At 39.5% G+C, this 14,375-nt stretch overlaps 1 protein-coding gene across 3 annotated transcripts in view; it reads left to right on the top strand.

The window, feature by feature from the left end:
* Positions 1 to 14,375, top strand: part of CARMIL1 (capping protein regulator and myosin 1 linker 1) — a 173,979-nt gene that overhangs the window by 143,094 nt on the left and 16,510 nt on the right. For all 3 annotated transcript variants that reach the window (XM_085220649.1, XM_085220651.1, XM_085220648.1), the window contains 3 exons: positions 10,983 to 11,049; positions 11,375 to 11,571; positions 13,865 to 13,971. In XM_085220649.1, coding sequence (XP_085076775.1) covers positions 10,983 to 11,049; positions 11,375 to 11,571; positions 13,865 to 13,971 — 371 coding nt within the window. The remainder of the gene's footprint in view (positions 1 to 10,982; positions 11,050 to 11,374; positions 11,572 to 13,864; positions 13,972 to 14,375) is intronic.

Genomic DNA, 14,375 nt, shown 5'->3' with positions numbered 1-14,375 from the left:
TTGCATGCAAGTAAAATGGATGCGAAGTCTTTATGCAAAAAATTACTTTCTCTTCTCAGATTAAAGGAAAAACTGTGGCCTGCTTTTCAAAGCTTAGACTCAATTGAGAATTAACTTAATAAATGAGAGCTTTTTTTTTCTTCAGAATATGACAAGTGACACAAATTAATGCATACATTTCAAAACTAATTTTAAAGAAAAGACCTTTTTTTTTTTTTTTTTAACTGAAGTTGAAAATCATGTGTCTCAGTACCTGTAACTGTTAGGCTAGATAAAAATTATTTAATTAGATGTAACACTTCTGTTGTACTTTATTCTTTCATAGCCATTAGTTCTTTGCATTATGGTGCATAATGCCTCACGAAAAGGAAGTGGTGCATCTTCGTTGGACTGTATTTAACAGCTGCATTTTAAAGGTGCTTGTTTGTTTGTTTTATTCTCAAGAGTTTGAGAGTATGTAGACTGGCTTTAAAACAGACCAGTACCTGTTTGTTTGCTGTACCTCCATCATTTGAGGTTCCAGACAGATATTTGGCTTCCGGAGTATTAAAAGGAGATCACCACAGCTAAGCCATTATTTAAAGAAAATTGTCAAGGGAAATTGCTTTTTTTACTAGAATTCTGTGTATTTGTTGTCTTTAAAACATCAATTTCAGCAATATATTGTTATTACTACAGTCAGTAACAAAGCATACAACCAAGCTAGATATCACTTTCAGAGCAAAGCAAAGGTCACTTTTTTGCATTACACAAGACTATGATAGAAAATTGTCTGAAAAATGTAGAGGAATTGTGCACTGTAAGTCACACATCTGATTATAAATCTTCTTTAAAGCATTTCACTGTAAGATTGGTATGATGCAAGATTGAATGGTAAACTGTCGAAAATGCATGTAGTTAATAGGGAAGGAATGCCTGTGATGAATCTTAGGTATTTCTCATCTATTTCTAATTTTAACTGTAGAGATAGTTCTATGACTTGAATAGAGGAAAAACACCACCACCACTGCCAAAAAAAAATCTCTGCACAACATATCAATGTTTCAGTTTTTATTGAATAGTAGTTTTCTCCTGTACGGTAGAAATGATAATTTGCAGAAGTAACAGAATACTTGTAGAGAGGTGGCATCTGTTTCTTCCTGGGAATGTGCTAACTAGCCATTGTCAAAGATATAGCATGTGAGCTATGAACACATAGATTTTTGAAAGACCGAGTGTTTATAGCTCATAAGGTTTTCAGAGGAAAGTGAGAGATGTCACTCCTCATACTAAAATTTAATTTTATTTTTGGTTTGGTTTGGTTTGGTTTTGCTTGTTTTAAAGAAAACTCACTGAGCACCACTTGCAAGTTCTCCACCTCCAAAATCCAAAATAAATTGAAACTGGAGCAAATTAGACCAGCAAAGATCCCTCCAGTTGGTTTCACTGGTGGAAGGAGAAATACACAGAGAAGACAAGTGCATATGTGCGTGTGTGATGATACTACAGAAAGAAGAACTAAACTCTTTAGGTCTCACCTGCTACCACATCAGATTCTTCTTGTTCTCTGTTTGCCTGCAGCAGAATTGTTTCAGGCATACATAGGCACCTTTTTGAAAGAAGGACTAAACTCTTACTTCAAGAAAATCCCAGATCCTTTTGGATTCCTTATGTTCTCCTATGACATTAAAAAAAAAAAAAAAAAAAAAAAAAAAAAAAAGCCCTTCAGCTCTGCAACCAGCTTAATAAAAAATAAAAGTCATTGTTCTTGCTGAAAAGGGCATTTCCTTCCTTCCAGCCTCCATCTACACCCTCGCACTAGAGTTTGTGCAGCCACTCTGCAAACTGGGAGTAGGAGTTGATTCAGCTTAAAATTAAAAAAAAGGCTCTTTTTCCGGAGGATTTCATTCCCAAGTTGATTTACAGGGTGATTAGACCCTTGTCTGAGTGCACAGAACAAACCTGAGTGGCAGGAGAAAGCGAGCAGCAGATGAAGGCTATGGCAGCAGTCTGGATGGAATGCTAGATGGAATTGGTGGTGACACATTGGCTTCTCTCTTGTATACATTAGCAGAAAAGGGCCTTTTATTCATAGTGAATACAATACTGTGTGGGAAGTTAGGAGTTGGCATAATGGCATATGGGAGCATTCTCATCTTCTGAAAAGGCTCCATCACAAGCTTGTGAGCAAATCTACCTCAGTGGATTAGCAATTAGCAGTAGACTAGCAATATTTCTGACTCACCCCAACCTAGAATAATTGGTGAAAACATCACCAAGAGGCACACAAGCACAGGCTAAGCACGTTCCTTAAGCCCTTTCCTAAATATACAGCACTATGTATGAGTGAGCAAGAGACAAAGCAAGCTGGTGTGATCATTCTTCAGAATTTGGGAATGTCTTGTTTTTGTGCAAGTTGTGTGCTTATATGATTGGCTAACTATTAGTATTATGATTACATTAATTGCAAATATTTTTCACTGTTCTTTTCCCAGGCTCATTTATGTATAGTTTTGCAGTGTCCTGGCAGCCCTTAGAGGTCCCTCTCTGTGGTTATTCAATGCCTGTTACATGTGTAGCCTCCTTCAGGCTCATGAAGGGGTTATATGTTCCCACCTAAAATAATTTTTTAAATTACTGGCTTTCAGTGTCTTTTCTTGGTATCATTGAGTGGAAGGAGGTGGTGGATAATTGCCATATAGTATGTTTTTTTTAAACTAACAGAGATTTCCAAGTCAGAAACCAAAGCTGTTTCTCCCAATTTAGGGTGCGTTATTGCTGCAATATCAATGAAGAATATGATGAACTGCTTCTGTGTGCTCGGTTATAAATAAAAGTAAATTGGAGACTGTTTTCTTCTTAGGTTAAAATGAGAATCGTGAAGTGCAGCTGCTGGGGATGCTGTTTGCATTGTGGCACTTTACTTTTAGCTTGTTTTCCCATAATAATGGTGCTATGTTTTGTCTCCGTAGACCCAGATTTGTACTGAGGCTGGAGAGGAGGTTGTGTAGTTTTGTCTTTTGTGGAAGCAGCTATCTTGTTGATGCTGAATTCCCATCATTTTCTTTCACGTGTGGTGAAAAAGTTGCAATTACAAGAGCATTCCAAGCGCTCACTGAAACCTGAGAGTTTAATTCTACTGCAGTGGTTTTAAGAGGGACATTCCTACTGAGAAATTCATCTGTACAGACAAAGGTCTCCCACGTTTAGCAGTGCAATCCATAGATGTAGACCCTCCCCGGCTGCTCCATCCCACCATTCGCCACTGCTAGCAAAGATTTGGATGCAGAGTCCATAGGCAGGGCCATGTAGGCAACCACCAGCTGCCTCCTGAAGGCTGCACGCACTGGTGGCACGCATCCAGCCCAACTGGACTAGAAAGATGAGGGGACTGTCCCTCACTGGGTCCACTTCCCTGTACTGCCAGCAGCTGGGATCACTCTAGCTAGCACTCACTCACCTGCTTTGGCTCTGAGGGCAAATTGCACAAAGGTGTGTTAGGAGACACCTGAGCAATCACTAAGAGAGCCGTGGGATCCAGCTGTGTTCAGCACAAATAGATCCAGAACTCACCTTTCCATGGCCTCTGTTTTAGATAACCTGCTTGGTGTTTGTTGTGGCAGGGTAACAAGAGATCTTTTGAAGGATCGCAGTGAAACCTAGACCCTTGGCAAAGGGGCAGTTGCAAACAGCTTGAGAATAAGCTCTGATGGTGCTGTTCCTACAGCTCACATTTGTCTGCAATCTCAATGCTTCTTGATTTCTAGAAAGTCTACAGAAAAATAGTATATGGACAATTCTGCCTTACCAAGAGTGCTTTGTGGTTCTCGTTTCATCTGAAACAGGAAGCTTGTGGTTTTCTGTTTGGCATGGTTGATACTTCATACTGTGGGGATAAAGGACCTGCCTCACAAGAAGAGGATAGAGCAACAGTGCTGAGGAAGGCAGTTAGAGAGTACCTTTAAACCTTGCTACATTTTGCCATCAAAAAGGAGATTAAAATGAAATAGATTTTTGAAATCAGAAGTTTAAAAAGATAAAAATAAAAAAATCAAGTGTACATAATGCCAAAAGCATAGAAGAGAGCTTCTGAGTCATCAAATCTAATCCCTGCTGTCATAGACAATTGTGTCACATAATCCTATTCATAAATTTATCATACTTTCTCTCAAAACATCTTTCTTTCAGACTAGAGAAAAATTTAGAGGTAAACAGATTCTTTCTTCTGCTGTTATTTGGGTCAGTTAAAGCCTCGTTGCAAAATGGAGGCTCTCTCTGCAGCAAGACCTTATGTCATGGGAGTAACGATTAAATTAACATGAATTTTTGAGGCCAGGAGTGATGACAGGATTGGAATTCAGATGGAATCTGAAACCAGAAGCATACAAACCTATGAAACAACAAACAAACTTTAAACGTATTTTCAAGAAAAATAAAAATATGAGCAAAATAGGAAGACAAGGTTATTGAAACAACAGGGTCGTTTCATTCAGAGCTGATCTGAACATCTTGTCCAGATTAGTTGTGGGTCATTTCCAATACCATAGTATTTATTTATTCCAGAAGAAGTTTGTGTCTACACACACTGAGTATTTGCAGAATCTTCTCTCTTGTTGCTAGCCAGCTTTTAATTCCTCACACATGGGTAAGCAGTTCTGTTTTGCAGGGCAGATGTCTTCCTTTTCTTTCCTGGTGTTTCTGTCTCTCCTGGGCTTGTGAGCTGCACCAGGACTGTCTGACAGCCAGCATCGTTGCAATCATTTATCCCACTTACTTACTAGTTCTGTGTAGACCAGCCTGTTACTTAGCCATCCTCTTTTTGGTAATTGTGACTGATCCCATCAATCCATTTGTTTCAGAGAAGGAGCTCTAGTTTCAAATACTACCATCTACTCAAATGTTTCTGCTTTCCATACAGGGTCTTAGAATATTTGCAAGTTCCAACCTCTCAAGATATGTCCCTATTAGAAAGGAGAGATATCTTGATTCTCTAATCAGTTCTCTCCCCATCTTAATAGGGAGATATTTTGATATAGTTATTTCTGACAAGACTTAAAATTTAGAAGTGGCTTCTGACAGGGAAATAAAGATGAGAGAGGACAGCATATGAAAATAGAAATAATGAGATTTGCCTGAGACACTGTTAGCTGAGAACTCCTGTGTAGATATTCTGATGGTAAGAAAAAATAAAAATAAAACGGAGGACGGTGGGGAGAAAGTTCTTTTGCTGGAGCAGTGTGCAAGAATGTTGCTCATGCTATTCAAAGATTGCCATCCAATCTTTAAAACTTTTAACTGCAGTTAAGCTTAGAAACATGAATTGTGGCAAGTGGATCACTATTGCTGAAAATGTCAAAGCACTGAATAATTGACCTCATAACTGACCTTAGTGGCCCTCAAACAACTAACTGATGAACGTTGTGTTATGAGCAGTTTGTTCTCAGTGCTGATAATTAAACGCCAGTCCAGTATCCATTTAAAAATGCAACGTGTCTTTGCAGAGTAATTTAAACTATACCATGAATATTCTTTTACCACGACTACTGTACAAATATCTGCAGCTCTTATTCAACTTGAACACAAAGCCACACTTCTAATAATTGTTTCATCTTACTCTAAATTGAGATGTGTGACTGGATGAGTAATCTGCTGCCCAAGAGTCACCATATGGGATTGCTTCATTTCATGATTGCTGTGCTTTTTATTCTTTATAAATTTTAAAGTGGAAGGAAAGGTCATGCTTTATTAATGGCATAGCATCATTCTGCTGTGCCAAACGTGCTTGAAAGGTCTTCACCTCTAAACCTTCTTACAGAAAGGAGGAATAGAGTTGCTTTGGATATCTTTATTAGTAGGATAGTTAAAACCTTAGGAGAACAGATTTACATCTCTTTTTATTCTTTCAAGAGAGACTTTGCTTTATCTTCAATGTTCTCCAGCTTTCCCCAACAAGCTACACAATTCTGTAATTCAGAAGCCTCCTTGAGACTAGGAAGTATCAGTATTACACTTCTCTCTCACCACTGATGCCAGCAAATTGGAAAAAAAGCACATTACATTAAAAGAGCAGGTTGCCACCATTGGTGAATGCCACATACTGCAAACAAACATCTGAAAATCTGGATTTGTCCCAGTATAAATGAATTAAGAAAGGCCACATCCTTCTCTGGTTACCCACTGGAAACACAAAATGTGTAGCATCTTGAAATGCAAAAGATTTTTTACCTCATTCTTGCATGTCACCTTTCCTGCTGAGACTTTTAAGTGTTTTGGCTTTAATTTTTCTTTATTTTGGTAACTTCTGGTTTTGCCTCCTTTCCTGAGAACTGCTATTGCTTTGTCTTCCCCATTCATATTCTTTTTTCTTTCTTTTTTGCTGCATGGAGACTCTCTGCTGTACAAGTGTAAGTATTTTTTTAGCTCTGCTGTTTCTGGCCTACCTGTTTGCATTTTTGTGCTCCATTTGTCTCTGTACTGCTGTGTTAGTCTCCTGGGAGATTCTAGTGCCATCCATCTGCACTTACAGAGAGAAATAGATGGCAGTTCAGGAATGAGATTTGGTTTTACAGGAAGATTCAGGTAGCAGAGTGTCTGAGTTTAAAGTATCCTTTGGCTTTGAGACCAAACCAAGCAGAGTGCTGATGAGAGCTAAGTGCCATTGTTACTGCTCAGAAACAAAATCTATTGCTTGGGTTCTATATTCAGACATCACACAGCTTGATGAAACAATGGCTTAAAAATGAGCTTGAGTGAGATTTTTCTTGACATAGCAAGTTTCAGGTGGAAGAGATGTCATGGGTTAACTCTGAGTTTGGCCAGTTCTGTTTTCTTTGTCTGATTGAATCACTTTGAGCTTTTGAATGCTCTTCTCAGCTGCTGTCACCCTTAATGCATTCTGAGAGCTGAAATTCCATGTGTAGTTTTGCAGAAAGGAGGAATGAGAGGAGACTGGTTGGGGAGCTGAGTATCAAGAGGAAGCGAGAAGTTGTTCATTAATTTGTTTTAATGTGTTCTTTTGAAAAGAAAATGACAGGAGGGTTATGGAGCATCCACGTATCTAAAAGGATTGAATATAAATGATTCTGGAGGGTGAGGGAAGAAAAATGGAAATGAGCACGTTCCTGAGCACTGAGAGTAATTTCCACTATCTATATAGTCAAAGAATGTAGAGTGTTTAAGACCATGCTGCTGCTAAAGGCACATTGTTTTCTAGCATTGGAAACAAAGCTTCAAGCATTTAAATTGTGATTTTAGTTGTTTTTAATTCCTAAGATACTGTTGTTCTTCCACATTTTGTAATATAGCGCTCAGATATTTTTGTGAGGAAGGGAGTGAGAAGAGGCAGTCTGGAGAATTGATCCGTCTAAAAAGAGAACCTGGGAGCTGAAATGTAGCATGAGACTGCCTGGCTCTAACCTGGCCTTTATTTGAGATTATGGTGAAGACTTGCTGACCCTTGTGTATGGCTAAAGGGTACTTTCATGGAGCCATCTCCAGAGAGTGCTGTGGCACGAGTGCATGCAGGCTTCCACAAGGTTTTCCAAGAAACTGAAAATACGCATCTTTTTAGATGCTGTGTTAGGCAGCCTACAGCCTGCTTACAGAAAAGCAGGCAAAACAAGGAAAAACAAGATGGTATGCTCTTATAGAATGTTACTGGAAGGTGTAGATGAATTTGAGGACAGGAGGTTGATACTACAGCTGCCGTGCTTGAAATGGGAGGCAGGAAAGCTGAGCTGTGTTTGTGGGGCAGAAGGTAGTGTGAAGGCACAAGGTGTGCAACTGGCAAACCTGAGCTGCTTCCCTCAGTGATGGGAAGAGGGTGGAGATCTTTCCCTAGGAGTTCAGCCATCTCCTCTGGCAGTGATATGTGCTGTGCTGCTGTAGCATGCTGCACAGCAACTGAGATATTAAGCTGAGATTAAATCTAATATTTTGTAGAAAGAGCACAATGGCCTATTTAAATTAATACTTTGACCCATTTTTCTCTGTGTGCAATTTAGAAAGATCACTTGGCAAGAAGCCTTTTATCTGTGCACTTCCTAAACAGGCTGAAAAACAGAAGGTTTTCCAATAAAATGTACGTAGAGCTGGTGTTCATGCTGTTAAAGCCTGTGGAAGGCATCTCTATCCCTCTGCCTTTATCCCCAGCAGCCAAGCTGCTGATGGATCATGCCAAGCTGCTGATGGATCATGCCAAGCTGGTAGGAAGTTCTAGCACTGACCAACAGACTGAGGTATCATCAGCTCAAGCTCTGCAGGGTCATTCAGGAGCATTTTCTTATCTGAGAAGATTAAATCATCTATGAAGACGATAAGAGGGCTGGCGCGCTTTCCCTAAAAGACTGAGGGAGCTGGACTTGTTAACCTGGAGAAGGCTGCAAGGAGACCTCATTGCAGCCTTCTAGTATTTAAAAGGGGTTTTTAAAAAGGAGGGGAATCAACTTTTTACTCAGGTAGATATTGATAGGGCAGGGAGGAGTGATTTTAAGCTCAAGGAGGGAAGGTTTAGACAGGATGTCAGGGGAAGTTCTTTACAGAAAGAGTGGTGAGATGCTGGAACAGGCTGCCCAGACAGGTTGTGGATGCTCCGTCCCTGAAGGTGTTCAAGACCAGGTTGGATTGGGACCCTGGGCAACCTGATCTATTACCAGATCTGGAGGTTGTGGCACTGCCAGTGGTAGGGGGGTTGGAACATGGTGATCCTTGGGATCCCTTCCAACCCAAGCCATTCTATGATTCTGCGATTCTAGGATCCTGTTCCTGGCTGTCAGGAATATTTTGGAGTGTTCAAGTCACTGCACAGGAACCTCAAAACTTGCAAGTTGGTGCCCTGGGCAACGCAGGGCTCTCAGCTTGTCTATGTTCATCTGAGAGCACTCTGGCCTCTGGCTGTGCAGTTACTGAGCTATAAGAAGCTTCCTATTAGCCTTGTTCCCTGTCGTCTTCTTTGACCTTCTTGAGCTTATGATTTGCTGCATTACATTGATGTGATTTCCAGTTGCACCAGAAGAAAAAGTGGCAAGCAGGCCAAAATGCATGCAAATATATGTTAACGTGAGAAATAAGCTGTAGCTGGAAAAGTAGCTCATAGTGACTGTTAATTGCTGTCCCCTGAATGTTGAGTTACTTAAGCTCATCACTGCATGAGGTGCAAATGCCTTTGGCTATTCCGGGTTTGGATGAGAGCGGCTCATGAGCTTTCCTTGATCTAGAGAGGCACCTGCTGATTTGCACCCTTCAGATGCCATCCAGCTGTCTAGCCCTTGGACAGTGCACTGCAATTTTGGCTGAAAAAGTTCTGTACGTCTCCAGGCACTTAGTACAGAGTCATGGCATAAACTTTGCTTTTGGTTTATTGGTAACTCGTAGAGTAGTACCTGACCCTTTGATGCAATAGCACTTTTCATTCTCATTAAAATTATGGTAAGTCTGCTCAGATGGCAACCTATTTCCTGTCTGGTCATGAAATGGTTTTAATTTTTATGCTTGTCAAATATAGATGTGGAAACCAGCTCCAGCTGGTTTTCCCAGTGATGTTTGTGGCAGTAAAAGCACAGCTCTGTTGCTCAGACAGTGCTATCACTGCCCACTCTGTAATCTGGCAGCCCTTTTCTGACCTTAAGAAGACCAGTAATACCTTTCCTCTTTCTAAAAATTTGTCGTAAATCTGAGCATGTGAGTAGTGACTTAATAATCCGCCTAGCTACTTCAGATGGGAATATAAATTCAGTACATGTGAGTGTAGGCACTGAATTTTCCTTAAAGAAAAACTCATAAACACTTAAGTAGTTCATGATGTCCGACATTTTAAAGCCAGCTATTCCTTTTCTGGCTCTCATAAAACTGATCAAGCTAAACTTGATTATCGATTCTGTTTACGAGTTATGAGCCATAACAAAATCCAGCTTCCTGACTGATACCCCGGATGTGAAACAATTCAGTAGGACTAGAAAATAAGTGGCAGTGAACACATGTCTCTAAAGACAGCATGTATGACTGACTACCAGAAAGAAACCATCTTTTCAAGAGCCGTATCATTTTAAATTAACTCCTTAAAAAACAGGCAGCTTAGCTTTTCTTTCTAAACTGTTACAATGTTGAGCTATGTTAAGAGGCTCAAAATTGACAGGCTTTCCTGTAGAAAAAAGTCTTGCCTTAAAGACCTTTTGGAAGAATTCAGGCAAGAATATAACGGTGACTTTCTTCAAAAAATAACAAAAGCAGGTCTGAAGTCTGGGCATTTGTGCTCTGAAGGTAATACATTCCTTTTTTTCGGGTAATGTGAAGGTGAGAAGAGTAACAGCACATAATTTTCAGTAAATACCTTGAATGTACACCAAGATAACTCCATACATTAGTATATCTAAAGTGCAGGGAGTCATGTGGTTAGTGGAGATATTGCTAACCCTGGTATGGTATTTCTGGTATTTTGAAGAAGGACTGTGTGCTCCAACACTGTATTTTCCTGGGGACGCTTGGTGATCTCTATGATTGTATCCAGAGGCACAAGCACTTTACTCATTCTCAGTAGTACATTGCTAGCTGAGCAGGCAAATTTCCTATTGAAAACAAAATCCAAAACAAGTAGGAGTACCATTCCTGGTGGTGTCATGAACCGTGCAGTAGAGGACACAGTAATTACTTCAGTTGTCTGTGCCTCATGATCCTGACCTCAAAGGTGAGGTATTAATAATTACCTTATTGTACAGTTGAGGATCAATGAGTTAATGCTTGAACAATTCAGATGATCATCCTGTTTACAATCTGAGATTTTAATGTGAAGAATAACTGCCTCACTGGTTCACTTTCAATGTCAGCTCAACATAATGCCAATATAGAAAATGTTAGAGTTGTTTGAGAAGGGGAAGAAAAAACTTTTTCCTTCATGATATTAAACCCAATCAGATCTTGAGAAGAGATTTGCTGTGTAGAAGGGAAAAATTGTTCATTGTCATTTCTTCTGTCCACTGAAGTTATTTGCTTTTATTTTATATTGGTAGATGACTCCTAAATCAAAAAGGAAAAGTATTCACAGTAGAATGCTCCGGCCGGTGTCCAGAGCTTTTGGTAAGTGAGAATTTCATAACCCATTTTTACTTCTTTGCTTGCTGAGATTCTTCTAGGTAGTTCTTTATTCAAAAGCACAGAAGACCGTCCCTCCCTCTGGATTGCATTTGAGGCCCATGTTGTTTGCTTTGTTCTGGGAATCTTCTAGTGTGTTTGGTACTAAATGTCTGCACATAATGCTCTGCCTGCTCACAAACGTGTTGTGCCTGAGTACGTTCTGTGTACGTGTTTGTAACTGTTATCTACAAAAGAGAGGAATGGCATTGTCTTTTTTATTTTTTTTATAGCATGTTAAGCCTAATTAGAAAGTTTTGATTTCTCTTAGAAATGGAATTTGATCTAGATAAAGCACTGGAAGAAGTACCTATCCATATAGAAGACCCACCATTTCCTTCCAGCAGGCCAGACAAACGAACTTCTGGATTCATTTCAGAGTTGCCATCAGAAGAAGGGAGAAAACTTGAACACTTTACAAAGTTAAGACCCAAAAGGAATAAAAAACAGCAGCCCAGCCAAGCAGCAGTAAGTCTGTGTTGAAATATTGCTGATGATATTGTCTGTTGATTGCTTTTTGCCGTGAGTTAGTTCTTGCGAAGAAATGAGAATGAATGTTAAAGTTTTAAAACTATAATCTTTAAAGGCTATAACAAACTTGATTCTTCTTCTGGTATTCACATATCTAAATGTATAGACTCTATTATAAGCTTTTTGTCTTGTTTGAAACAACCTAAACCCAGGATAGCTTTTATCCTTATTTGCTTTTGTTTTTTAGTGGAAATATTTTCTGATAGCATGTGCACCTTATGTGCTGGGAACACACAAAATGCCATGAGTCTTTTCAGTTATATTGTAAGGATTTGTTAAGTCTTAATCCTTTCTTTTCTGCCTGCTTTAGGACTTGGTAACTTGGCATGGGTTCCTATTTCTATCAGCTCTCAGAGATGCTACCCCGTGACACCCAGCTTCCCACAGCTCCCTATCTAAAGATGATGTTTGGGCCAGCAAATCTGCATAGTCACAGATCTGCTTTTCATGCTGGAGCTTGCCTTAGAAAAGCAAAACAGAGCACTGTCTGTCTATAAAAGGCATTGGTGTGAACCCAAGTATACATGTGTGGGGTTCCCACAGTTCCATTTCCTTGGCATACCACATTAATGAAGATTTTTTCTCTGATGGTATATCCTCAGGGAATGTAAGGACAGATCTGAAGGAGTTACAGAGCTATCTCATGGCAACAGAGCAGAGCTGAGGTGATAAAATAACCCTTATCAAGGGGCTGCTGTTGTTTCTCTGAATTATGTTGCCTAGTAATGAATGTCTGCAGCCTCGTCTCTGCCTTGGGAGTGTCAGAGGAGAGGATCCTTGAAAATCTCCTTAATGCTGGGAAAGATCTCATCAGGCAACTCTTTTGCACCACTTGGAAGTGGTGAAGTCTTCAAGCAGGAGGGAATATCCAAGCCAACTTTCCATTCCCTTGAGCTTTACAAGGAAAGATAGAGGTAGCAGGAGGACATACTGGTCTTGACATTGTAGGGAAAACACATCTGTGTTTACTTCTTCTGATTCCAACTCTGCAGAATGCACATGTTTTCCAAATTGCTAAACTTGCTTTTCATTTGAACTCACTCAGTGCATCCTGTGCCATCAGTGTAGGGTCATGGGAGAGCAAGTGCTCTGGGGTAGGCTGATGACCAGAACATAAAATGTCTTGCTCAGTGAAAACAAAAAGCTTACTTCTTGTAACAAGGAAGTGCTACTTTCCATGACAGTGCAGTGTTCTCAGAATGCTCCTCTGCGTATAGTGAGTTAGGAAATAGGAGTTTAATTAGTTGCAGAAATTGAAAGGAACTTTTTTAGCTTAAAATCTTTTGTCTCTGCCTTTTTTATGGACCTTACTAGTTCTGATCTTAATAAGTCTCAACAAAAATTCAGAAGTCTTAAGATGCTTGCTTCGTGCTTTCAAACAGCCAAATGTTCAAGGCTAGAATCACAAGTAGGCTGTCATTGTTTGCAGAATTGATTTGCTGATGTTTTTGCCACTTTGCTGCTACAGAAAGCAGTAGTTTGGAGAAGCACTGGAGATGCAAAAGGCACGCACAGTCTCAGATCCACACTGATTGATATGTATCAGAAGTTTCAGTCAATTTTTCTTTCCACAAGTCACGATTTTCTTAGCCAAACTTTCTGACTTCGTGTCCAACCAGAACAAATGGTTGGGGAGTTGTTTGTTTTCTGTTGCCATTATTTCAATTTTTTATTGTAGTGGATCTCAGATGATTGCAGCTGTACTTTTCTAGCTTTGCTGGAAAAATGATTTGTTCTTTGTAAGATATCCTAGCCTGGAAGCCAAGAGGGAATAAACATAAACTTTTAACTTGGGATGGGTAGGCAAAGGAAAGATTTTTTGATTCTGTCAGGGTTTATACTGAAATGAACATTTAGAGAGAGGGAGAAAACAGGGTAACAAACAGTTGTTGAAAACACTTTCTGTGCAGATGACCACTGTAAATGATATTTTTTTTCTTAGCTGCTTATTTTATTTCTATCTGAATGTGTGATGTATTCACAAAAGCACAAGCCATTTGAATCCTGACCTCATGTAGTATCCAGCTGTGATCCAGCTTGCCTCTGTTGCTTTGCATTTACTGTAGTGCCTCAACTGGCCTGAGTAAAGGGAGAATTTTGGAGGTGCTTCTTGTGCACTGAGGTCTGGTTGATAGCGCATGACTTTAATAACATCTTGATTCTTAGTAATTATCATATAAACAAAAACATGTCGGTTATTTCCTGCTATAGAGAGATTTTCTTTTGTCAGGTATCTGCTGGAGTGCCTCCAGATGGTGAACAGAATGGCCTCATGGGAAGAGTAGATGAAGGTGTGGATGAATTTTTCACAAAGAAAGTCACAAAAATGGATTCAAAGTAAGTTCACTTCATGGGTTTGTTGTTGCTTTTTAATTTTTTTTTTTTTTAATCTATATTACTAGCTTGGAAATTATCCATTCTACTCAAAAGTTGTTTTTGAATTCTGTTCTCAATATCCAGGTAAAGTCAAAAAATGCCTTGTTAGTCTAAGATAATACAGTGAATTAAATTACCCTGCCTTAAAAATGACTACTTTGAAATGAATTGCCTCAATATACCATTTAGTGTGGACTACTGACTAGTGGGTACATTTATAAATTAGCTGACTCAATGTTACCTGGCAGTGGAGCCCATTAGAACTAAACCAAAGTAGTGTATTTCTTGCGACTCATCCCTCCATTGCCAGTAGTACACACACAGATGTGTCTATGTAGACAGTACTGATCAGGCACAAACAGGAT

This window comes from Meleagris gallopavo, chromosome 3 (genome assembly GCF_905368555.1).
Source record: "Meleagris gallopavo chromosome 3, MGAL_WU_HG_1.1, whole genome shotgun sequence".
Taxonomy (NCBI): domain Eukaryota; kingdom Metazoa; phylum Chordata; class Aves; order Galliformes; family Phasianidae; genus Meleagris; species Meleagris gallopavo.
This window is presented reverse-complemented; position numbering and strand designations above follow the sequence as displayed.